General features: G+C 37.2%; 2 protein-coding genes and 1 long non-coding RNA gene across 6 annotated transcripts in view; 2 read left to right on the top strand and 1 right to left on the bottom strand.

Annotated features, from left to right (window-relative positions):
- LOC105383930 (arrestin red cell) overlaps positions 1-17,980 on the bottom strand; it is a 75,605-nt gene extending 57,625 nt beyond the window's left edge. For 2 of the 4 annotated variants that reach the window (XM_048633343.1, XM_048633344.1), the window contains exon 1: positions 17,682-17,980. The gene's annotated coding sequence lies outside the window, so the exon portion shown is untranslated. The remainder of the gene's footprint in view (positions 1-17,681) is intronic. The other 2 variants (XM_048633345.1, XM_048633346.1) reach the window with 1 other exon arrangement.
- On the top strand, positions 9,601-10,219 carry LOC125491418. The gene is made up of 2 exons (XR_007268286.1): positions 9,601-9,780; positions 10,114-10,219. It is a non-coding gene; the product is annotated as an uncharacterized LOC125491418 (long non-coding RNA).
- A 416-nt stretch (positions 17,981-18,396) lies between the features above and the next one.
- On the top strand, positions 18,397-23,535 carry LOC105383902 (protein FAM8A1). The gene is made up of 4 exons (XM_011554039.3): positions 18,397-18,856; positions 19,072-19,210; positions 22,284-22,410; positions 22,777-23,535. Exons 1-4 carry the CDS (start codon positions 18,517-18,519, stop codon positions 23,095-23,097), a joined length of 927 nt encoding a protein of 308 aa, XP_011552341.3. The 5' UTR covers positions 18,397-18,516; the 3' UTR covers positions 23,098-23,535.
- The last annotated feature ends 3,286 nt before the right edge of the window (positions 23,536-26,821 follow it).

The following is a 26,821-nucleotide window of genomic DNA, read 5'->3' as shown; positions in this document are numbered from 1 at the left end:
AATTAGTACACACTTATTGCCATAAAGAATTTCCATGCATGCTTTTCTGGCAGAGATCATTAGTTTCTAGGTCGCGCAGCAGTGAGAGGGGCGCACGTGAAAACATCGCAACCAAGTGCCTCGTTGTAGCGTCGTAACTGCATTATGAGCAAGAGCCAGGTAACCCGCTCTGGACCAGTGATATACTTCCTGCATGTTTTAATGATACATGGGAATAAAATGGCGGTTCACAACTTAAAACATATGAATTCATGACATGATGACCTACTCCTAAGCAACAAAGATTCCTCCGGATTTTCATGATTTACCGGTACTTTACGTATACATACTCACTTAACTAAATCTTAATTCATCAGAAAACGCAGAGTAAAACTTAATTAAAGTTGTATCTTTCTTATGCGTAAAGTAAATGAAGAGATATTCTGGTTAATATAAAAATTCCGTTGTAATTTCACCATCACCATAAAATAAACTGAATATAATAACTTAAAGTTTTGTTTGTATTAGTAGCATCGAATAAACGAATATTTTGTTTGAAACATGACTTTTATTTGACTCTTCTGTGTTATGAAAAGTTATGATATAATATAACACTGTATACTATAGTCTATATAAAACGGTATTCCTCGTCGTCACATTCATATATATACCTAGGTATATTACATGAGTATAAAACCTTTAATATTGTATATAAATAGCAATTCCAGTAAAAGAAATCATTTGTGATAAAGCAACCGCGTCTTTGTCAGGTTTTCTGAGTCCTTTGAAGGCTTCATTCTACTTTGTAATATAATTGCTTTCAGAAAACAAGAAATAACGTTTATTATTATTACGTCCGTTTCATAAAGATATTACATAGAGTTATAAAGTTAAAGTACCTGCACATTTAAATTACCTAATTATTAAAATTTACGTTCGCGGCCAACATTTGCTTGGAGATTAGGTGTAAGTCTCAAATTGAATTATGATTGTATTATATTTTTTTGACTATGTGAATAATAGGCACAACTAAAAACGACACCAGTTTTATATTAAAGCTTGCTCAATGGTCATATTTTGTAGGTAGAGGTAGATACAGAAAGAGTGGCCAGTATCATCTGATGTTCATTATACATTTACATTATATATATTTCCCATTTAGCTGGTTATCATCTTCTTTAGAATGCTTGCTTAATGTACATGGATTGTAGTGTTGCCCAAATTCAGTCTTGGTCTTGCAGTCTTGGTCTTGTTCTTGCGTTTTTGCAAGACCAAGACCAAGAACAAGACCGCGTATTTTTAGCAAGACCAAGACCAAGACTGACCGTGCATGGCTTGAGCAAGAACAAGACATAGCCTGCAAGACTCTTGCGTCTTGCAGAGCGCTATTTCACTGAGTAGTTAGGTGTAACAGTTCGGTGTATAGGTAAGTACGCTTAGGAATTCTATGAGATGCAAAAAACTGTATCAAAGAAAATGAAAAACTGGACCTATGCGCATTACGACTAATACCATAAACATAGCGAATAAAAAAATATCTATTAAAATCAAAAAGTAAACTTTAATAAATAGTAATAGACTAATAGGTAATTGCAAGACTTGCAAGACTCTTGCTGCAAGACCAAGACCAAGACCAAGACTGGGAGCGCAAGACCAAGACCAAGACCAAGACCAGGTGTATTGGCGCAAGACCAAGACCAAGACCAGGTGTATTGGCGCAAGACCAAGACCAAGACTGGCTAAGTCTCGTCTTGTTCTTGCATTTGGGCAACACTAATGGATTGATACGTCACTAGAGGAGGCTACTTTATTGTACTATACCCATTAGCAGCGAACCATAACAATTATTGTTACAATTACAACAACACTGGGGAACACCGGAAAAGGAACAAGATTACATAACGAGGCGACCGATACCGTTGGCTGACGTGCGCGGCGATAACTACTGTTCACTTTGTTTACTTATGTATAAGACTATTTACTATACCTAATGTTTATAATAGTATCATAACATGTCCTAAACAGTTAGGCACTACAGAAGGAAGATAAGGTATCCTTAGAAGGTATTTACCATCTTGAAGAATGCTGTTGACGCCTTTAAATACATAGGTATTCTTTGCTTTACTCTTTTAGGACGAAGCAAAGTTAAGGCTAGTTCATACATACAGACGTTAAACAAACCTAGGTATATTTTGGTCACGGGCGAATTAAATAATCAACAAACACGATTGCAGCTCTAGGCAATAACAATTTAAAGGACGCAGTGTACTGTACACATTACTGTGTAGAGTAATGTACAGTAAACCAAAGAGACATGTGTACCCACCAGTACCAACACTATTTAAATATTCAATGAAAAGATTGACATATAAAGAAACTCAATCAGCTTGTTTGCGTGTATCCATAATTAATATTATTTGATTCACATTTTTCATCTTCACCTTGTATGAGTCTCAGGTTCCCACTGCTTACTATGGGTGCGGTTAATCTTTTTTGTTAACTGTACATTAATGCAGCAGTGCACGCGTGTATCCTGACAGATCAGATTGAAACGGCTACATTCAAGTGGTAATACATATTTGTCGCACAAAAGCCGGCCATGTGTGGTGGCACTGGCAGTCCGCTAATGGACCGGACGCGCCGGACGGCGATCAATTCACTATGGATTGAAAATATTACCACTTCTGCAACATTGCTGTAATATTTTTCTATGTGATTTCAGAGTATAAAGTCTATTTACGAAAAAAAATATGTAATTGAATCTATTTAAATAACTAATACCGAAAAAATATCAGTTAACAAACTATGCGACCGAATTTTCAATACACCGCCCATATGTGGTCTCACACTCACAACACCACATCAAAGCGCTAAAACATACCAGAATTCGCACCCTAGCACCGTTTAATGCCGCCATTAACACTACTATAAATACAATAATATCTAACACAGCACTGGCACTGCGCAGGTTTTCATAATGCATTATGGATGCGGCACGACTCGACTGACTTTGACATCATTGTTGACGGACCCTAGGGCTTAGTCTGCTGTTAAATGCCAGCTCGAGGATGTTCCGTCATAACGTCAGGTTGTATTGTACGAAAATTTCGGCTTTTCAGCAATAGACCTAGGCAGTTCTGGAATTCCTGCAAAGATTTAAATTCGAATGTCGCCAAATTAACGTGTTGTCATATCTGTACAACGACGCTACAAGTCTGTCTAAGTACCTACTATACCACAAAAATTGCTATACAAATGCAACAAGGAGTGTGTACGTACTAAGAGATACTATGGGAATTCCGTCTCTACAATGTTTACTGCATAGCAGACACAGCCCTCTCTTCGAATGTATTGAATATGTAAAATTGTTTTTATGATTCCTTGATCGTGATGTCTGGGCGCCTTGTGAAGTGAGGTGTCGCGGCTCTACCGACGTATATATAATAACTAGCTGTTCCCGCGAGCTTCGCTTCGCCTTAAAAAGTTTTCCCGTGGGAATTCCGGGATAAAAAGTAGCCTATGTTCTTTCTCAGGGTCTAGACCATATGTATACCAAATTTCATTCAAATCCGTTCAGTAGTTTTGGCGTGAAAGAGTCACAGACAGACAGACACAGTTACTTTCGCATTTATAATATTAGTTAGGATAATATAGATATGTATTTGTGTACACCTATGGAACTACGAGTATCATATGAATTGTGGCCATACAAAACGAATAGCTTAGATGAACCGTGTCAAATTCTATACAATCTTAAAGCGTTGGAATGTGTTTAACTGTAAATAATAAGTAAGTTCGGTGAATGCTACAATGCTATAACTTCAGCATCTCCCTGGTTGTGGTTGGCGGTTTCATTGGACATAAACAGCGGATTGGCCAACCACAACAACAGCAGAAAAAACCATCATTCAAGGCCCTCGTTTCAAGTTGATTCAATCTTCAAAAGAGATTTTATCGTCAGCTGAGTGAGACGAAAGAGCCATCGAGACGGAGCGACTGGGGGTCACTCTATATGTCGTAAAACCACTCTACCTCGTTTTATCAAATGTGCCGATTGTACGACAGCTCTCGATCGTTCGCTTTTCGGCAGTATAGAGATAGAGTAACCCTCTTGTCCCGAATGAATGAATGAGACAATAACGAGCGGAACCAGATAGTTTCAGATCCGGCGGTGACAATGCAAACAATCCTCACACAATTACAATTGGAAATGTTCAATTCGGCAATTATAGCAATAAGGAGAACTTAATTCTGTGAACAAAAGCGTTCTTCCCAGAAGATGGTTTATATTTCATTTCGGTAATTCGCTCTAATTTCGTGACTGGATCTTTACACTAAAGCGTTGATTGAATATGATTTTTATTTTCTGGGATAAAAAATATATTTTTTAATTGATGTGAAATCATTAATCTATCTGTATATATAGGGTACATAATAATATAATCACTTAGCAGCAGTTAGGTACTCGTAGCAGTCAAAGTTTAGTAATGTCAATGCACGGCAAATTCCTGTTAAAATACGAACAATTTGCATTTAAATGATTTATAATCTTAAGAGAATCCTGATACAGAACCTATATAGGTAGGTATGTATAGAAACTTCCTAAAAACCATAATTCTTTGAAGAACAATACGCTTTTTCAAGTGTGAACGCTCGTTTGTAGTCGTTGAGCACTCCGGTCACGATTTACTCCACGTTAATAAAGTTTTGGCAATTTATTCCAGCTCCCGCCGGCCCGCCGGAGTCGGTAAGCCATCATTATTTATGTTATCAGAACTGTATTATATAGAAGCTGCCGAGCGAATCTAAAATGATAATAATTCTCAGGCGATTACTCCACTAAAGTCTGTCGTGAGCGAAACGACGGCTGCTTTCGATTTCCAAATGTATTTGGCACTTATTCGGTAAACAGAATTGCTAACATTCGCTGTACATGTACATACGCGAATAAGACTTTACTGGAACTGAAATTGCCTAGATTTCTGTTGTTGGTGTTATATCGATGTAGCGGCTTGCCGTCGTCATAGAATGAAAGCCTTTGTAGGCTCGCAGTAAAATAATGTTATTGGATACTAAAACGAAGAGAATAAAAATATATCGCCGGCTTTATTATAATGGTTAGCGTTTCTAACAAATTTCGAAATGGAATAATTAACGACACCATGTTTTAATTATGTTTTGTATTATGTACGCCGCATTGTAACCGTTGGGAAATTCGCTACGTATATTGAAATAGCCTATGTCTACAGATGACCGTGCTGTAAAGGAGTTTTCGAAGAACCGACGAATAGACAAATGTAGCAATCCTCGCTCTGCCGTGTAAATGTTATTTTTTTACCTTTTTAAAACATAAGCATTTTATCTAAAAATTTAAATACGTAAGTAAATCATAGCGTTGGATGAACCGAATACATAATTAATATGTATTAATTTAAACTGTACCTACCTAACGTGTGAAGCTTTTGGCGAGAGGACAATAGTAATATGTTGCATGGAACAAAATAGGGTATCGAATCCTGCCAAACTAGCTTGTAGGTACAAACTATAATTGAACTAACACATTACGACGGTGATGTTGCCCCTAAACCCTTATCATCAAGCACGTAGGTACATCAGAGTCGAGTGGCAACTGTTATCAGACGAATGACGATGTTAACGAGACAAGCTATTAGCGTTTATCTGGAAACCTGCGGCCCCATCAGGAAAAATCGCCAGTAAATATCGCATGTAAATTTTCATAGAAAATTTGTAAAAACATTAATAACTCCTAAACTACTAAAAATCGCTGAACATACATGGGGGTGATTTGGCTACCCCTTGACCTAAGGAATCTTTTTTTTTTCCTTTGGACGTCACTCTTTGGGACACCCTGTATTTCTATTTAATTCTCCTTCACATGAACATATTTACCTTAGTTCAACATCGTCATAAGCCTATTAAGCAGTCTACTGCTGAACGTAGGCCTCTCGCAAAGCACGCCACTGGATGCGATTTATAGCTTTCTGTATACTCTATAATACCTTAGTTATGATGAGGTAATCAAATAGATTAAGGTAAATATGATTTCACGCCTGAAGACCAATTGTTGAGAGAAACATTTAGAAGACATCCACGCCACCTGTTTTGAAGAAAATCACTGCGATATGAGCATATGACATGCCACTTATTTGATGCCCAGCGTTGTAGTATCCCTCTTCTATCCTAAAAAAAGCAAGGAAACTGGAAAGACCAATATCTTTCTCCTCCCCCATTCAAACAATACTAACTAATCCTAACTAATATTATAAATGCGAAAGTAACTGTGTCTGTCTGTTACTCTTTCACGCCAAAACTACTAAACGGATTTGGATGAAATTTGGTATACATATGGTCTAGACCCTGAGAAAGAACATAGGCTACTTTTTATCCCGGAATTCCCACGGGAAAACTTTTTAAGGCGAAGCGAAGCTTGCGGGAACAGCTAGTTCTAAATAAAGCAAGTAAACCGAAAAGACCAATATCTCTTCTCCTCCCCATTCAAACAAATAGAGACACGTATGCAATGAACATTGAGCGCATACCGCCGCAACATACGGCGCTCGAGATCAATAAATGCCAAATACGTCTTGTAGATGGGTATAAAAGATGCAGGCGACAAGGGCAAGGCGACCTAAATACCTGAGGGGTCACTTTACACTGACGCAAAACGAACCAACGCGTCGTGGAATCTATACGATGAAATAGAGTCGTGGCTCGCGCGTGACTTTGTTTTTCGTGATTAGAGTGAACCCAGTGCAGCGATCGGACGGAAGGCCGGCGACATGTAATCAAAATGTTATGGAACTTATGCCAAGTTTGATAGCGGAAGTAGTGGATCAAACAAATGAAAACGCACTACTTTTTATTTAACAAACGTTCGTAATACCTCCTGTGATTTTTTAACACAATATACCTACCCGTTATTTGTCAAAAAAATCACAAGAGTTAGAGGTATCACCTTCTGCAACCGAAATAATAAATTCATAGGGAAATGATGTTGCTAAACAGATAAATCTGATGATATAGAAATTCAACTTCACTACGCTCTGACTTCTACTGCAAATAGAAAAGGCGACGAAGAATAACTATACGTTAACCGTGAACATCATTATTCCGAAACAAAATCGGTACCCAACATAAACATAATAGAAGAAACGGAACGTGACCTAAATGTAATTAAAAGGAAACTTGATGATACAGAAAATAGGTTCCTAGAATAACAAAATAGGAATGAACGAAAAAGACTAAGAAAATAGCGAAGCAGACCAATTAGCCACAGTACATACTCGTGTTGGGTAACTAAACACCATGTTGTGCTGAACTATCACTCTTATCTTGAAAGATGTTGGATAAACTATCCGTCTCCGATATCCTTTTGGCGCTACGCCAAATTTCATATTATGTGAATATTTGAACAAGATGTACCTATTTCAAATGGATACGTAATTTTACTAAATTCTACCAATGGTAGCAAATGGACAGAAATAGCCCAAGATCGTAACGAGTGGGCATCGACTGAAAGAGACCTACACCTTTAAGGTTGAAAATGGCTAATTCAAACCGGAGTAAAATATATTTCTCGAGTAAGAACAGAAATGCTCCCTATCCTGACATTAAACAAATAACCTCAATCATGACATGAACCTCCTAATCACATATTTACGGTTCCAGTGGCTCCGTAGACAATAATAATCAGGGGAGGAAGAAGGATTGATCGTGTATTTGTAATAACATAACTAACTCAATACAAATATTAGCTAACAATATACGATTATACGTATTCTACGTAACTTGTTTCCGGGTACCATGAATCATTACGATTCGGAAACGTTTATGTTGATAGTAGCTTTTCACGTGAAGTTCGCTTCGCCTTAAATGATAACTCGTGAAAATTATGGGATAATAGAAATTGGTCTCTAGCTCTGTGTTCCCGTGAAAGACTTACAAACATCCATTCATACTTACAAACTTTCGCGTTAATAATAATGTTAGTAGTATCCCTGTGACTGCGCCAGGGTGCATTGCGTTTCAAAAATGCTAAGTAATGTCGGCTTCATTGTAACATCATTCACATTGAATGCTAATATTGTATTGTATTATCAACAAAACGTAAACTGCTATATAGACGTCAAACTCAACCACAATGTGTTATGAATTAGAACTAGCAAAGTACCTTTGAAAATCGTATTTAACTACTTAAGAACAAAATAAATTGTGCTGAAGGAATTTCCTGCGGTTCTAGCAATTTCCAGAAGTTTCATTTAGGGACAGAGTTGAATATCTGCAGTTAGAGGAGCGACACCGTCACCACAAGTTGGCAGAACCTTGACGTAGCAACAGCACCTGCTTGTCCAATGCCGGTCAGTGCAGCGGCACCTGTTCACGTCTATTAAAACTTTTTTTATATGTAAAAACCATTCGGTGCTATTATTGTACATTACATAATGTACAAACACAACCCTAAATTAAGGGAAATGAAAGAACTCAGCATGGACTTAACAAAGGAGTTTTATGTTTAGCATAATTAACAATTAGGTATTTTTGTATTGTTGGCTTCTATACGCATTGTAAGATAGGTAAGTTAATCAGGCAGCCAAAAACTGTATACATACAGATACAGGTAAAACCTGGTAGTTCTCCCACACATGCACGGATAATCCACTTATCTGGAACGTGAATCATCACATCATCAGCCACACCGCATGCTCGGATCAGAGGTCGATTAACCAATACTCAATTTGTCGATGAGATCTATTTGACATGACCCGCCTGTAGCCCGCACTGCCGCTCCAAGCTGTAAAACCGAATATTCCGTTCACCCATACCCTCTAAGTCCCATAAATTCAGCCGTAAGGTATGCTTCGTAACCCTTATGAAGCGACGATATGGATTGTTTTCCGTTGCCTTTCGGCTTGAAGGAGGTGTTGCTATGGGACGAAACACAATGGACGGATTGTAAGCCGTTTACGTCGGAGCAAGTGTAAATTGTTATTGTTTATTGCTATGCCTGACTGATGCGTTAACAATCGTAAAGGCTATTGTTAAATCTAGATCGACAGATTTAGTTCAACCAGACGACTGAGTCTCAAGGACTTCATTTCATACTTGTTCGTCTCAAATTACGCATCAATTGGATATAACTACAACCAGAACTACAACGTAAGGCAACAAGTATATAACAGCTTCTAGCTTTAAAAATATTACATTTTTCAACTACCTACCTATTATACCTTTATAAATTTTGCCCTAAGCCATTTCGAGTAAAAAATCGGGATTTTCAGGCACTGTATATTCTAAATAGATTCCTTAACACGTCACCGATAGGGCGTGTCCTTTCGGATCAATGAGTAATGAAGAGCTATCCACCAACCATTAATTAAACCAGTTTTCTCTAAAGCATTCGTAAATAGAAACGGTTTCGATCGAATTACTTGCAGTAATTGAATCCCATTTCTTGCCCCCGTGACCGGTTTAATTGCGTTTACTTTATCAACTGCCCGATTGCTTGCTGATTGGGAAATAGTTACAGGATCTGTACAGAATACTGACATGAAAGTAGCCTCCTAAAGTGAGGTATCACATGTTCTTAATATAAGGGGAGCGGGGGGCTAGTTGTAACAGGGGTAAGTAGTAACAAGCATTTTTTACCTACATATTAGAAGAATATTAATTTAATTTTCAATCCAATGTACTACTTTATACGCAATGTATCATTTAAGCGTGGTAAGCATCCCGCCGGACGGCGCAGGAAGCGGTGCTGTGCAGGCGCTCCGAAAAAGCCAGGTTTCGGACTTTTTTTTGTTTATACGAAATTGACTAGCATAAAATTGATATTGTTTAGCAGTTTTTGTTTAACAAAAATACATTTAGAATTTGTTTAGTTTCATTATAATTAATTTTAATTTTACAACAAATAAGCGGTTTATTTTTTAAAAATATTATTTTAAAAACCTGTCCTATGGGGTATGTTGTAACAGTTTTACGGGGCTAGTTGTAACATGTTATAACTTACCCCCTTATGTATTTCTTAGTTATGAAATGTCGCGTCCGTACTTAAATTTATTCTTTTAGTATTTTGAATACTTCTTCGTTTAACTTCCTTAATTTTTATTTTAGAATGATACACTACTAAAGAAAATCTACACGTGCTACCCAAAGTTAAGATGTTTACGAATTGGCCTCTGCTGAAGTCTTAGAAAATAAAATCAGTGTACGAAAAGCCGCAAAAACTTTTAATTTATGTCATGCATTTTCATATAGATATGTGAAAAAGAAGAAAAGTAACAATTCTTTATCAGTTGGCTATATCAAACCCAGATTGGTTTTTCAAGAGGAAGAAGAAGCTAAAATATCTTAGTACTTGCTTACTTGCTTTAACATTTACTTTGGATTGCTTGATTACTTGAACATTTAAAACCTGTTAAGTGTGTGAAGTATTTTTATGTCAAATAAATTTTAAAAAAATGTAAAACTGGTATTCTATTCCTAATGTTACAATTTGCCCCCAGCTTGTTACAACTAGCCCCAATCACGGGGCAAGTTGTAACACCCGCCACTTTTTTTTCAAAAGCGTTTTTACAAAAAGCTTTGACAGTTTTGATTATAATTTTCTTTGAAATTGATAGATGGATAGTTGTTAATTGGAATAGTATTGCTAGATTTCCTGAATACTAAACAAGTAAGTTTTCATAGCCAAGAAACCAAAAAATGTTACAACTAGCCCCCCGCTCCCTGTGCGGTGCTGAATCAGCTGACTGTACCTTATGTCGTTATGAATTGATTTGTATACCTATACCTACCTAATAATAAGTTCTTTTTTCTATTAATTGTAACCTAGAGGAATGACTAGTGGTCGTACAAACTGTAACAAGTTTCAGAATCACTAGGTTAAGCGAAAAATATATTGTAAACTTTTGTAATTAAATAAATAATAATAAAAAAATGTTAGGCGCCCCCTCGGCAGTGGACGACTGTCGCTAATCTCACTGTCCAATCCTTACACCACGGTGACAAACCTTAGTGCAGATCTTGTGTTCGTCACTAAGACGGTAAAGAGAAGACTGACACTATTGTCTAAGATGTCACGCTCGTGATACTAGACTATAGAAGTGAAGCAGAACAGCATAATAGCGTCGCCGTTGATATGGAATCCTACACTGTGACCTTAAACTAATAACACTCCCTTTTTTACAACGGGGTAAAGAAGGAAATGCAAATTTCTCAATCCCGATATAGGCAATTTCAAATCGTAGTGGGAGTGCCTATGTAATATGAAAACTACAGTTTTCTCTCCTGAAGGAAATCAAGTTTCACACCATTTCGCAGAACAGCGGAAACGCGCGGCTGTAATCATGTGTCATGTGTCTACGCCAGGTGGAACCTCATTACGACACCTTCAGTGACAACTTACCCTCAAAAGGAAGTGAAGAAAACATGTCTTTTGAAGCGGAATTGGAACGAAAATACAATACCCGTGTATCGTTGTAAAAGTGAAACGGAATGTGGGGTATTACATTAATGCCTCCATTTTGCCGGGTTATTTCGGATCATTCCACAACTCTATTTGCAGAAGGAATCCATTTGATGAAGCCCGCTCGAGTAGCGCTTGTTCTTTACATATGAAGTATATGAAATTAACCCAGGAGTACGCCTACCAGTCTTATAATTATACATTAATGTAACTGATACTGAAGCAAATAATATGCCATTTCGAGGAGTTAGAACTTCAGACAGAAAATGAGACGATGTAAATGTTTGAGTCAAATAGTTCACTACTTACACACTTTAATGCAACTTTTCGTTTGGTACTGAGACCAGCTCTAGCGAAACACCCCGTGAGCCAACCCTGGAAAGGACCCTGTCTAATTGCAATTAGCACCTTTTTCCACTAGTGAAAAACCCTGTACAAGAATCTTTTATTATTTCACATTGGTTCTTTGAAAGGTCACGGTTATACTTCAGTTCAGTGGATATTTCAATTTAGTAACTTAAATAATTTGTGGTTTTTTATACATAGGTATTTTCCAAGAAATAATATTTCATACGTAAAATAACTTGGTAAGCGGAGCGTGTAACTAGATCGGTCCAAATCCGAACTGAAGCTATGAAAACATATCAAGAAACAACAAGCGCTAGACAGCTTTCCACGAAAATGTGAGTTCACGTGAGTTACCGGCATAGAAATAGTTCTAAGGAGAGAGAACAAGAGAAACACTCACATTAAATATCATTTATATGATATTCATGCTAATATGCTGTTGGTGTGTTTAAAACATAAAAGTAAATAAAAAATAAATAGTATTCGTCAGTGCAGTTGCAATTTGAAATCACGAGCAAACTTTAGATCGAAGTTTACAGACAGACAACCAATACAACATGTCCGATAAATAACGTTTTGCAGTTATGGCACGATATTATTATCTGTAACCATCCTCATCCAGCACCAAGAATGTCTGAGGATATCTGAATAAGTTTTCAGTCACAGTCACGGCCGTTCAAACAGTTGACACGGTGTAGTGGAATGCAGAACTAGACCTGATAATGAAATCAAAGGCAAAAATCGTCGTTCGGGAATTATACTACATACAATCGGACAGTAATTATATACTCTACACGTCTCACTTTCTAGGCAATAAAAACACCAGGTATAATGTCCAGTCCACTATGACGGCGGTGCGTCCGACAACCCCGCTGGGCTTTAGCGCTGTGAATAATGCATTTTATTTGCATTCCTGCTCCTGCGAACAACGGCGCACCTTGCCGTGACATATTTAAATGAGTTTTATTTTCTTTTCATTTCAACGCAATCCTCTGAAGCTGTTCTTTACAGTTGTCCCAACAACAGCGGGGGCTAAAAATGGTTTGTTTCTGGCGATCACTTCGCGATATGAAATGACGTTAATCTTTTCAGACAGTTTCCAGTAGCGGTTGTTATCTTAATTTAAGGCGCGACGGGCCGAATGTTTCTAACTCAAACCTGCTTGAATATAGGCGAGAATTACACGATTATTGTCGGTCATTGCCGTGTATTTAAGACAACAGTAGATTGGACATGGAATAAGCCTGAATGATGTCACATACATAACAAAATAATTCTATTATTTAATCAATAAATTATTAATTTACAAGCGCGACAATAACAGTCTTAATAAAACTACCGAGCTCTTACAATGAAGCGTTGAACATTCCCTCCGCCTTAGGCCGGAAGAGATGTACCTCCTGAGTCCTGGCTACCGCTCGCTCGCTCGTTAATTCATTCGGTTTACGTAAAAAGTCTGGAAGTTAAGGCGTCACTCTCGATTTCTCGTCAGCAATAAGTCTGTACAAACAGCCGCTTGGTACAGACACGCCGGCTAATTCCATTTTCTCAGCCGGGATTAATGCCTAACATTGTTCTCGGGTTTCGCGCCCAACGGACGTATCAAACTTGATGAACTGTCTAACTAACCCTCGTAAGTAAGAAAGCATGATTCGCATCTGCTCACTGGCTGTTTGGCTATATGTCGATACGACTACACGTTAGGAGTGTGAGTATCTGAATAGTTGCTCAGCCCTTGCGTACATTTATCGCGAATACCCGAGTTGGCTAACCCAAATTTAAACCCAAAATAATACTGATAAAAACATTCAAAACTTAAGTATCTCGTCATCATACTTAAAAATATATAAATCTTTGTTCATTTCTGACTTAGATTGCCTCTTCGATGCTTATTCAATTAAGGTGAAATAGTCAATTTACGTGACCGGCTCTCTCAAAGAGGGTGGCAAGTTCAGTGGACCTTTCTATCGGGACCTCAAATAGGCGCTCAATGCCGAGGGTCGGGGCGGCAGGTCACAGTCAGCTGTTTGTCAATTCAATTGATACTATACATACAGGGTTATTGGTAAGTAGACCGGATCCTTTACGGAGGTGATAGAGGAAGGCATTTCCAGTCGATTGAACCCAATAATGCATTATCCTAAACTTAACCATTTTTGAGATATTTAATATTTAAGGTTTTTTTAATTTTTTGCCAAAATTTTATGCTTAAAACCGAAAATAAAAAAAACTAGCCACATTTCAATATTTTTTTTGGTTGTTTTGCATAAGTAACACCTTAATAAACTAATTAAAATAATCAAATGTGCACTATTCGACTTAAATTAGACATAATACCTCAAAATGGTTAAACATTTTGAAAAAATATTCAAAACGCAAAAACAAATAAATTAAATTAAAAAAGATTTTCATGTGACATTTTTTTGTGCACTTCAGCTTAAAAACATGGTCAACTAATAAGCTTTCAAACAAGATAATTCAATACCAAATCGATTAAGGTATCACCAAGATATGGCCAAAACAACCAGCACAGACGGACAAAATTCAACAGAAAAACTAACAAAATTAGCCCAATTTAAAGGTAAAAAGTGTGATTGTTTTCAGTCCTGTTAACTTTAGTATGGAAACCCCTGCTCAGTTTTCTCCGCTTTCTCTGGTTGTTGTATAAAAGACAATGAAGAAGCGTTAATTTTCTTATAAACTACATGAATTAAAATACATGGTAGCTAATGTGTCTTGTCAGATAGACAACTACTTACTGATGCTATAAGGGATAATTTTTAATTAAGAGCTGCGGAATCCTACAAAATGAGCTGACGGGAACTGATGTTGCTGAATAATTTATGACAGTGCCTCCACACTTCCGACCCGCTCGCACGCAGTCCCCGGAGGACCCACACACCTCGTGCTACACACTACACAGTGTGCACACTTGTTTATATGCAGAGTTACGAGTCATCATACAAATCTACACATTGCCCAGGTACGTCCCAAGCGCCGCGCGGGCATTCCGTCTTTAAAGCGCAGTTTTATATCTCTTTTTTACGGACTTCGCTTGCGCCGCATCGTAAAATTAGATCAAACGCCTCGATCGCGCCGTGACGTCACAAGGTACATTGACTGACAACGAGATTAAATTAAGACTTTTACTGTGTACCATTCTTGGATACTTAATTAGATTTCTAATCTTCCTATCGCTGTTTGATTTGGCTTCAAAGGATTCTGTAGCCGGAATGTACAGATTGGAACAGAATTCAAACGAATACAGGATGAAAAGCCAAATGGACAAAGGCAGCGAACAACGAACATCGGCGACCTATCGGAATTGGGACTTTTGTTCCGTGTCAAGCCTGTGGACGCTGTTACTTGTTTTCCACTTTGTGAAATTACTTTTTCATTTCAAAGATAACAATATAAACAAAAACAAACGCTTATTATTTGTCGTGCGCATAATCGAGATATCCATGATCGATTACGTTACTATCGGTACAAGTTAGACAGAGCATGTCGCGGGCGACAAATAAAGCGGAACAAATTGCTGTGGTCGCTAACTGGGGATAGGGAATGAGCCAGCACTAGCCAACAATTCAAGTCCGACCCTCATTGCCCTGATATAGAGTCGAAATTAGTGCGTGGCTGCGGGATAGCGCCCCGTGGGAACCAGCGGGTGGACGCACATAGTTTTACGGCGCGGCTCCGCTCGTCTCATGACTCGCAATGACTCACTATAGTTTACAAGCTAACACATGCCCGTATTAATCATCGATGGCCACACTAACAACTAATGATAGCCTCCTTGACTATTCACATATGGCAGATTAAAATTCTGTGAAATAGTAAAGTATTGTAGCGCAAAAAACCCGTCATGTAATAATACGTAAGTGTGTTTGGCGGAAACCTTGATGAGCTGACAACAAACGGTTTTGGACCTCGCCCGCCGCCGTCATGACTCATGAATCTCACGATCGCATAAAGTTTGGAGGAAAACGGCTTTTAAATAAACCGTAAAGTAAAAAGTTATGGAGATTGCGTCAAGGAAGAAGACGCACAAGCGGAAATAAGATCGAGCAACATACTTCTACTACCTATAAAGTCCATAATATGTATAACGGAATATTACGACTTCATTGTAGCTCTTAGAGAAAAATACATTTTGTAGTAACATTGCATTCCACAAAACCATCTTTCAAGACGTGAAAAAAGTACACCACTATCTAGGGCGGTAGTTCTGACGAAATATAGGCCACAAGTGACCACTTGAGGAGCGCAGGATCTCAAATGGTGGCCGCCTTGAGTGAGAGTGTGTAATAAATATAAATTACGCTCTTCCACACCCTCGCTGCCGGTGGAGCCTTTGACTTTGACCTCAGAACAAAGATTAGTGTGCGGTGCCTTCTGTCGTCCTCGTCCTTTGCCACGTATAGTTTTAGGTAGGTATTTTAACCCCCTTTCTAGTCAGTCTATTACTGTTCGTAGCAGTCCCACAGGACTCGTCCACATCATCCATTATGCCTTTCCGCAAACTTTCACATGTAGGTATAATGTTGTATTTATCAAAATACAAAGGTAAAATAAGGTAAGGTAATATACAATGAGGCAGTTTCTGGTTCAAAATGATTTCATAAAGAATTCCACCTCTATAATTTATAATTATGTAGTAAGTAAATAATACATAAGGAGAGGATGGATATTCAACATCATGTAAAATACATATTATTATGTACTAACTACTATTTACATGTAAGAAATAAAATATACAAAACACCAGACCATGTGTTATCCTAGATAGGTTTTTACCTTTTATTAATTAAGCAAAAAAAAAAGATGAATATTGAAATAGATGTTTAAACATTAGATGACCGAATGCTGTAGTGTAGTGGTTAGTGACCCTGACTGCTAAGCTGAAGTTTCCAAATAATTTAATAACAAAATGTACATACAGAAATTATAATACTTAACACATATTTACTTATTGTACCTACCACATTTGTAAAAAATCTAGTGAAGTGAAGATGAAGATTCAGATTAAAATTGTTACCGGTGGACCAGTGTTTCTTCTTCACAGAATCAAGCTCATTATTTTTTGTGTATCCAGTATACAAATAAATGGCTTTCATTTCCTTGTCATAGCATATAGGTAGCTTTGGCTAGTAGGTCCAAAACTAAATGAGCGAGTTTTTTTTCAATACCTATAAAAATTCAAGATATACCTATAAGCTATTATTATAAAGAGGGGAATTTTGTATGCAACAACTGAATAAAACATGTTATTTTGTACATTTGCAACTCAGTTAAAAACCTGTATTAGAGGGACTTGGATAAGTGGGAAACCTCCATATCAGGGACTCATGCTGAGGTCCCGGCACATTTTTAATCAATTACCTCTGTTAATGGGACAAAGCAAATCTCTATCTAAATATCAGTAAGTAGGTACCTAACTTGAACACATACATCAATATCCCTTGTCCAATGTCCCTTTAAGGCCCACTTATCCTGGTTTTGCTTTATAAGCTTTCTAATATTATTTTTTATTATTTTACTTGTTTTATAAAGTATATGGAACATAATAATTTACTGAATTAAGTGTGTATTTGATGGACTACACTTAGATTGTGTATTTTTCATAATATTGTCAACCGCATAACCTATAGAACATGCAAGTAGTCTACAACGTTAATCAATTAAACTGAAGCTTTATTGCTGAGGAGTGAAGTATCATCAAAGAACGTGCTTAATTACTTAACTACTTTAAACATTTTACGGCTGTACAAAATACCAAAAACACACCGAAAACCATAATTATCAACACTCCCAGACCGCCTAATTATGAGCTAAAATAAGAATGTGAAATGAGTGCAGTACTTACAGATAACGATGTTGAAGAACGAGTTCCTTTATTTACAATAAAAGCCAGAAGTCCACAATAGTTGCTGAATACACTTGAAATACACAAGACTAGTAACTTCACTATTTCGCGCAAAAACTTCAGGTATGCAGGAAGAAAACAAGGAAGCCTAACACTGCGGAGTACAATATTTACAGATATGAATAAGCTTTACACTATAAGCAAGCACAAGGGAACAGTCCACCCAAATTCCACACCACCATTTGCGTGCGTATTGTTCCTTCGTCGGCCATTCGCTCGCGATGGCAGCTGACATTAAAATGATACCCGATGTAAAAAACAAATTTCCCCAATTTTATTTTAAAAAAATTAGCTAACACAGTCACATAACATGTTATTTTATTTAAATTTGTTACTTTTGAATGGTTGTTAAATAATCATCAGTTAGTAGATAATCATTGAAAGCCAAAATATCGACATATCTAAGAATCACTGACTCATGAGTTGGTCACGCATAAAGTATGAGTTATGACTGCCTCTTTCTAATGCTTATAACAAATTTATCTTAAGGCAATTTTGATTATTTTCCAGGATATTCTAATTTTTTATTTACTGGCAACTATAATACTTTTTAATGAGTACAGATAAGAAAATCATAACACTTCATCTACCTACTCCATAAATAAATTTTTGAACACAGTCATCAAAGACAATCCAAACAAAATGTCAAACCGCTGTCAAAAGTCAAAACAAAACAAAAATCTGTCAACAACAAAACTGACGTGTACTTTAACAATATTTTTCCTTGTAAATGAGCAAAATCTTTCGTTAATGGTGTAATCAGTGCAACAGTAGGATGTCTGAGACAGAGAAACTGCCTGATGCTGCGGGCAGCTCGTCTGCGGGCGCCAGTGGCGGCGGACAGGGCGACACTCCCGCCGCTGCACCCTCGGAGCGGGAGGCTTACTTCCAGGCACTGAGGCTTTGGATACAACAAGCACAGCTATACCAGAACATATCTACGTGCTTTCCATACTACATTCTAACATTCCAAGGCTTACAGAATAGCCAGTCCAGTTTTCCTCTGCTGAATAATAACTATCAGTTTCAAGGACAGCAGTGGCAGTTTCCTCTGCCGAACAACCCTCCCAGGAATGCGCCAGAGAACCGCCATGATGTCCTGTCTCCAGCTGAAGGTAAACGTTATAATCCTAAAGTAATAAGGACTCTTATAAACATACTTTTGTTGAATAATAATATGGGGCCTTCGGGCTATAGTGGTAATAATTTTTACTGTTTCTGTAAAAGTTGGTTTGCTTGAACTGTTTTTCACATCATTCGATGTTCCAATTAAAAAGTTTAATTTTTTAATTGGTGTTAATCTTAATTTTATAAATTAAAATTGTTTCAGTGATAGCGAGGCACGGGGGCTACGAGTATGTGATCCCTCCGCTGTACAAGAGACTGCTAGCGGAGTTTATTGATTTCGTTCTCCTCTTCATATTGAAGCTCCTTGTTACATTTATTGCTGTGGATATGTTTGATATTATGTAAGTAAACATTTAATTCATTGTCTCATAATTTCAAATTTAAGCAGGCGCGGATCCAGACCACAAAATAGGTGATGGGCAGGTCAAAAAAGGTGGTTTTGCCTCGCCTTGATGTACTGATAGCAGATTTTTTTGTATGTTGGTAGTAGTAGGTAGATTATTTTATGGTTATAAATGCTAAATTAAGTTTTTCCTCCTCTAAATCCCTCTGGATCATCATTGTTAAAAACCGGTTATATTTTTTTTTACTGATAAAATTCTGTGTTCCGGCAAAAGTTACTAAGAGTAAAAAAATGTAGACTTTTTATATTGTTTAGCGATTTCACCATGTCGCACTTAAATCTAGTGGTTTCAGCGCATGGTTATTGTACTATAACTTTATGTAATCTTACATGTGTTAAAATAAATAAAGAAAAAAAAAAACGAAGACTAAATTCTCATTTAATTGATGCTAATTTTATCTTGATAGGCCAAATAGTTGTACATAACTACAGTTATTTAAAATAAAGCCTTTTTTGACAAAACAAATGTTTCACATTCCTCAATTTCGAATACATAATTATTTATGCATTATAAAGGCAAAAGTTTCTAAGTTTGGAAGTAGGTATGTTTCTTAATCATTCACGAGAAAGCAAATGTAGATAACTGACAACCTGAACCTAAATTCAGGCTAATTTTGTATTGGGTAATTCCCAAGGGATATCCCAATAATAAAGCATAGCAAGCGGGAATAGTTAGTTACTAACTTAAGAAAAGTACAGTTAGTATATCTAAATAGTAATTATTGCGATATCGCTGCATTTTTAGGGTTCCGTAGTTTACTAGGAACCCTTATAGTTTCGTCATGTCTGTCCGTCCGTCCTGCAACGAATTCTGGTGGAGAGATATGTATGTTGTTGTTGTCGTCCTAAGGTACCCCAGTGGTACAGAGGGCCTTCACGTGAGTGCGCCACGCCGTCCTGTCCTCAGCAACCGCTCTGGCCTCCGTCCAGCTCAGGCCTTGCGCTCGCAGCTCGCCGTCCACTGTGCGCCGCCATGTATACACAGGGCGACCGCGTCTCCAATGGCCTCCTAGCGGTTTCCACTCAAAAGCGATGCTTGCCATGTTATATCGGCTCCCCTTCTTATAGTGTGACCGATCCATCCCCATTTTCGCAATGCGATTTCTTGCTCTATGGGCGACTGTTTGCACACCTTCCATAGGTCAACGTTCGGGATTGTGTTCGGCCTGAAGATGCGGAGGATCGACCTCAGGGATTTGTTGACGAACACTTTTATTTGGTTCAATCCCTTCAACCCCTTAGTCAATCTCCACGTTTCTCAACCGAACATCACGGAGCACCGACCGACTTCACCACGGAGTTGAAGAGGGAGATTTTCACGCGACGCTTGGAGTAGCACATTGGAGTCCCACACAGATCTTAATTGTGCGAAGGCAGCTTTCCCCTTATTTATTCTGGCTACGACGTCTTCATCTGCCCCACCCTGGCTTGTGATCGTACTGCCAAGATACACAAAGCGAGGAACAGACTGCAGGCTCTCGTTATCCAGAACAAGTGGATCGGTCTCGGTCGATTTTACGCGCATGTCCACAGTTTTTTGTCGGTTGATTCGAAAGCCCATCAGGCCAGCAGCAGTTCGCAGTTTCTCTAGCTTTCCTTCCAACTGGGCTAGTGTTGGCGATATCAACACTATGTCATCCGCGCTTATACCTACTGATAATCCAAAAAGTGGTTTTTAAAATTATCGAAAAATAACGCTTGTTGTTTTTTACCCTCTTTCCCATACAGTAAAAAAGGTATCTTTAAATATAACAAAAATTGCCTTGAAACCATGTGGATCAAACCCCCCAGTCTCGAGATATATTAATACAAAGTTTAAATTAGAGCGTCCCCCCTCTTAATTTTTGGAATATTACAATAATTCTGAAAAAAATGTGCTGTACCTATACTTCCAAGTAAGTAATTTCAACGAAAACTATAGCGGAATCTGTATCATACATAGTTATTTTTATACAACTCGACCAACTTATGACGTGCAGATGCGCTAACTAAATGGTAATGTATGGATTTTATGGCTACGGAGCCCTTTCATGTGCGTGACCGACACGCTCTTAGTCTGTTTTTGATAATTACGTATGTTGTATGGGATCCTTCTCATAGTATAATTCAAATTTTGCGTCACTTTTAAATGACCACGCGATTACTATAAGTATATATTTTTAAATACCTACCCATATAAGGTAGGATAGCTTTCTTATCTGAGCCTGCCAGCTACTATGGCTTTTTTAGATAAAACAAAAAATATTTTTAACATGTTAGTTTTTTGGTCATATTACGCACGATTATTTAAAAGTGCTGCAAAATTTGAATTCTAATATGTGATGGATCCGTTAGGATCCTTTACCTATAAATAGTAACAAATTATCAATTTTTTTTAACATTTTTGAAATCAATAAAATCTTCATGATTTTTTAAAATAACTGTATATCATAAAAACTATTTGGTTTATTGAGATCAAACTAGTCTCGTTGTATACTTCAATAATGTTCCTGTAAGCCGAAACTCAAACTCTTGGCACGACCGAAAATTTTATGGTTTTAGAATGATTTAACAACTATCTGGAGGGCTTTCGAGATGGAAAAAATATATTAGCATAACCCGAAATCGTCACCACCAACATAATTACAAAAAATAACAAATAAGTAAGTGATAAAATAACAAAATTATTATATTGAAAACCCGTGGTGTGATATGGCAAGTGATTTAGGTGATGGGCATGCCCATCTTGCCCATATGGGTGGATCCGCGCCTGAATTTAAGTTAGGTATGTTTTTTATGATTGGTCTGGAAGTGTGCTGGATTTTTGGCTTGGACCCCTTTCTTGCTTGTGAGACACAAGCATTATTCAAAGGAATGATATTTTAATATTTATATATACCTACTTTAAGTTTACTTGTGGATCTTAATTGATTCTCCTACTACTTATGTAGATTTATTTATGGTTATTGAATGTAGCCACACTCCACTACAGTTAATGTATGTGTGTGTTTAATTTAGAATTTAATTTTCAGTGACCTGGAAAAGTTTGATATTTACAAGATTGGTGAAAATTTTGATGACTACAAACTGGCGATAGAAATCACATCCGAAATACTATTCCTGGAAATCATATACAGAGCACTTGTTTGTGTTTATGAAGTGAGTATGAACAGAAAAATAGATATTATTCTTATGTCTAACGGAATCATAGAATAACAAGTAGGTACAGTAGTGTTATTCTATTGTTGGAATTAATAACTCATAAGATTACTTGCTCATGGCATCCTGAATTCCAAAAGTAGCCTGTGAGTTTCCTGCTTACTAATCCATAGTTTTTACATGAATGAGTAACAAACATCCTTATAAACTTAAGCATTTATATTATTAGTGAGATAGGATATTCATATTAAACATTTTAACGTCTTTAAGTACCTACCTACCTCATAAAAGTTTATTATACTTTGGGCATTCACACATGTACCACCAGGTTATAAATAAACAACTAATCACTTCTGTACATTCCAGGCATCCTGCCTGTGCAGCAGCGCGGGGCGCGCGGGCGGCGCCACCCCGGGCAAGGCGCTGCTGGGGCTGCGCGTGGTCACCGCCTCCGCCATCCTGCCCGTCGAGCGGCCGCGCGAGACCGTCCTGCTCTACCCCGGCCGGCCCCTCACCTTCCCTCTCGCTCTGGCCCGCTCCCTACTCAAGAACTTTCTCATCTCGCTACTCTTTCCACTGTGTTTCATACTCTTTGTCTTCAGACACAACCGCACCGGCTATGATTTGTTGTGTGGAGTTATTGTGGTCGAAGAAAATATGTTTCCGCCTCGGAGAAATGCACCGTAAGGGAGTGTCAGATGGATTGATGTTGCCAGAAAATGATTGAAGATATGCATTACAAATAGGTGTTCTAGGAATAAAAAGTGATAGTAAAAATATATACTTAATACTATGTATTACATTTTTGGTTGATAAGGTTTAAAAGTATGAATATACTTATAAATTAACTACGGGCATTGAGGAAGTTTTTTGAGAGGCTGTTGTAAAATGTGAAGTTTAAAATTTAGAGGTACAGTGGCGTGGATGAGTTAGTTTCAAATATTTCAAATGGTGTCAAATATATTTTTACTTAGGTTTGAGCATGGTCAAATGTTGTATTAGTTCGATAGACTGAGGTGCCATGCCTTAAATTTGATTCCTTTTAGATATTATTGAATGGTATAAGTAATTAAGTATTTCAAAGATTATGTTCGTAAGTTCATATTATATGTATTTATATCCGAATTTGTGTTTTTAATTACTAGCAAATGCTATAAGTACCTAATAATATTAACATCAGAGCTAAGTCCTATCCCAGTTCGCCGTTGTACTCATTTATGTTACGAGGTTTAAGGGTCTGCAATAGGGAATCGAGGGTTGGCATTGTCATAGAATTATGTAGTAAATGATGCTCTACAGCCTTGAAAAAAATCACACAGGTAGTTGAAGAGTCTAGCTAGGTGCTGAATCATTCGAATTTAAGTAAATGATTATGGATAACTGTAAATTAATTTCAGAATATCAAGAAAAACCAGTCAATCACACTCCCGTATTGTAACAACTGTGTCGTAATTATAAAGAATTTTCATATGATTTTTATCATATTATAAAGTTAAAGGCTTGGACTAGGCGCTAAATACCTTGTTTTTTAATAAACACACACTTATTTTGTGTAAATTAATCCCAAACTTGAGCAATTTTTTTCCCTCAAATCTTCATACAAATATCTATGGCGGCTTTCTGTGTTATAAAATCATAAACACAAGTGACGTTTGACTCAGTTGGCCGCTGGCCTCCAAAGAAGGGTCACGTCGGTTTAGGCAGCACTGACAGCTCGCGATCTTATCGTGTACAGATACAAAATCACTGCACATTGGTTGTCATTGCACTTTTTCAACTTTTATGACACCAACATAATTTGATTTGAAATTGAGGAAGCATAATTCTTCCAGTATATTCAATACATTAAATTAAATAAGCGTGATATTACAGTCTCGTAAAGGTCTGATGAGGAGCAGGAATATAGCGAATGGATCTAAGTGATGACAATACGCACGAACATTAGGTTAGGGATCAAAAATACAGTCTCTTGGTGCTGGTTGAGGTATGGTCTCGTGAGGATCTGATGAGGGCAGTAACACGGTGGTGGCTCAATTTTATTTCAAAGATGTTAATAGCTAAAAGCATCGAGTTTGGGCTATTAAGTATGTTTTTCAGAGAGAGAGAAAGAGATTTTGTTTTTCCTCTGGATGTGTTAGGTTTACTGGGTTTACTAAGTTCATTCTGTTAATGGCATCAAGTTGTTATGTGTTCATAAGTAATAATTATTTATTAACAAAATGCTGTTGATTCTCCACGAAAATGTAAAAATAAAAATAAAATAAATAAAAATAAATTCGTAACGTAAAATTGTCAATGACGGAATTTCTTCTATAGACAGTAGCCACAAAAAAAAACAAACGATAGATGGCGTGATTTGAAGATAAAGATACATTTTTTCGACACATAGACAGCAACAACAAAAAAAATACAGATTTAAAGAAAAGAAACACATACTTATACAAAACAACAAAGAAAAAAAAAAGAATACACATCAAAATAACTGGAAAAAATATAAGCCCCAATTTACTTGTGTGGGACAGGTATCTATGCGAAATATAAGCTTGATATCTTTACCCGTTTCTGAGAAAAAGGGCGGTGACAGACAGTCAGTCAGACAGACGGACAACAAAGAGATCCTATAACGGTTGCTTTTTTTCTTTTGACGTTCGAAACCCTAAAATTAAGTAAAAATATTATGCTGCCAAAAAATGTACTTACAGGTATTGAAAAAGCGGTATATAAACAAATTATACCAGCAGAGGGTTCACCATTTAGCTGAATGTTACTTAGAAAACGGCCTTGAGTGGCGGTCAAGTTGGTCCCCGCCTGCGATACTTTCCATTAACATTGGGACTCGTTTTCATGTTTTTAGCGTACAGTCAGGTTTTTAGTTTTTTATAATTGTATTTTTTTATTTGTAACTTTTTAGTTGTTTTTATTTTATGAAATTTTACGTCGGTAGGTAGTTCATGATCATTTTTTATTTCAATAATTTTGGTGTTGTTATTTAAATACCTTAAATATGCATATTTTTGTAATGTGAAAATCAAGTCCTTTCATTTGATACCTTACACGGCAAAGTTGAATTATTATTTTTTCGATCATCACGTTATGTCCTCAAGAGGGCGCTATGTACATTTTAATGGAACGTCACATAGCCTATAGCGTTATATAGTATTATGCGTCTTATTATTTATAAATATATATATTTTACTTAATGTACCTACTTACTTATATCTACTTATACACCTACCTACCTTACTCAAATATACACACATTCCACACATACACACATACACACAACACAACACAACACATCCTAATTATATACCTCGCGTTCGTGACTGAGGTCACAACACAAAGGGCCAGCTGAAAACCAGCGCTGTGGCCTCTCTGGCCACAGCACACGCTGAGCTGGTGCCTTTTTGACGCTCTGGACAGCAACCTTGTTTGTTTATATTGTATTATTTTCTGTTTTTTCATATATATATTTTTTGTAGTATTCTTTTGTTCTTTTTGTTTCTGTTTTTATTGTTCAGTGCGTCAAATAAATGTTTCTTTCTTTCTTTCTTTCTATAGCCATCGCGCCATCAATACGCTTCTAACAATACCTCATACATCAAAATCTATCAAGCCGTTTAGGCTACAGGAGGGAACAAAGAAACAGACAAACATACATATATACATACATACAATCAAAAAACATTACCCTCCTCCTTCGGCAGTCGGGTAAAAAGGAGTAAGACAGGGGGTCATTCTGAACTTTTGCTCTTCGAGTTTTGGAAATTAACAAAAACAAACCTTTTTCATAGAAACTTTGTTGGACATGTGACTTTGAACCACCATGGAAAACGGAAACGAATGGAAAACGAATATTTTTTTTCGCGAATTTGCAAATCTCGTAGAACAAAAGTTGTTCAGAATGACCCCTTGAGTCATCCCCTTTTGGCTTAGTATAGCCCTTTTGCGACACTATGTATTTACTTTGCTTTGTCGTCGGGGTTCAGTTGGCTGGAGGATGCCCGAAACTTATTATCTACACTTTAATACTTTTAGTTACCTTTCTACAAGTAAATACCACATTTGTTTGAGAAAGCTAATCGGGTTCCGAGTATAGAGTAAAGTGGCACCAGTGAACATAATTGTCAATAAAGTTGGCGAGTAAAAGTTTATCGACCCACTGTGCAAACTTACATGTGTGCGTGTCACTGCGTGTGCTGTGTGAAGAGCATTGAAAACCCAAAATTGGCGCGGCACGTCACCCTGTACGGGCCCTTAAGAGGAGAGAAATAAAACTTGTGCTCGCTCAATATGGATGGCATTTGTAACTCAGAATAATAACAGTCGTGTGCCATTTGGACCTTTTTGGTATGAATTTTAAAATCAATATTGCAACGCCGGATTTCGTTCAGAAACAACTGTCAAAAAC

Source organism: Plutella xylostella, chromosome 5 (assembly GCF_932276165.1).
Source record: "Plutella xylostella chromosome 5, ilPluXylo3.1, whole genome shotgun sequence".
NCBI classification, from domain to species: domain Eukaryota; kingdom Metazoa; phylum Arthropoda; class Insecta; order Lepidoptera; family Plutellidae; genus Plutella; species Plutella xylostella.
Note: the sequence above shows the minus strand (reverse complement) of the source record. Positions and strands in the feature narration are given on the sequence as shown.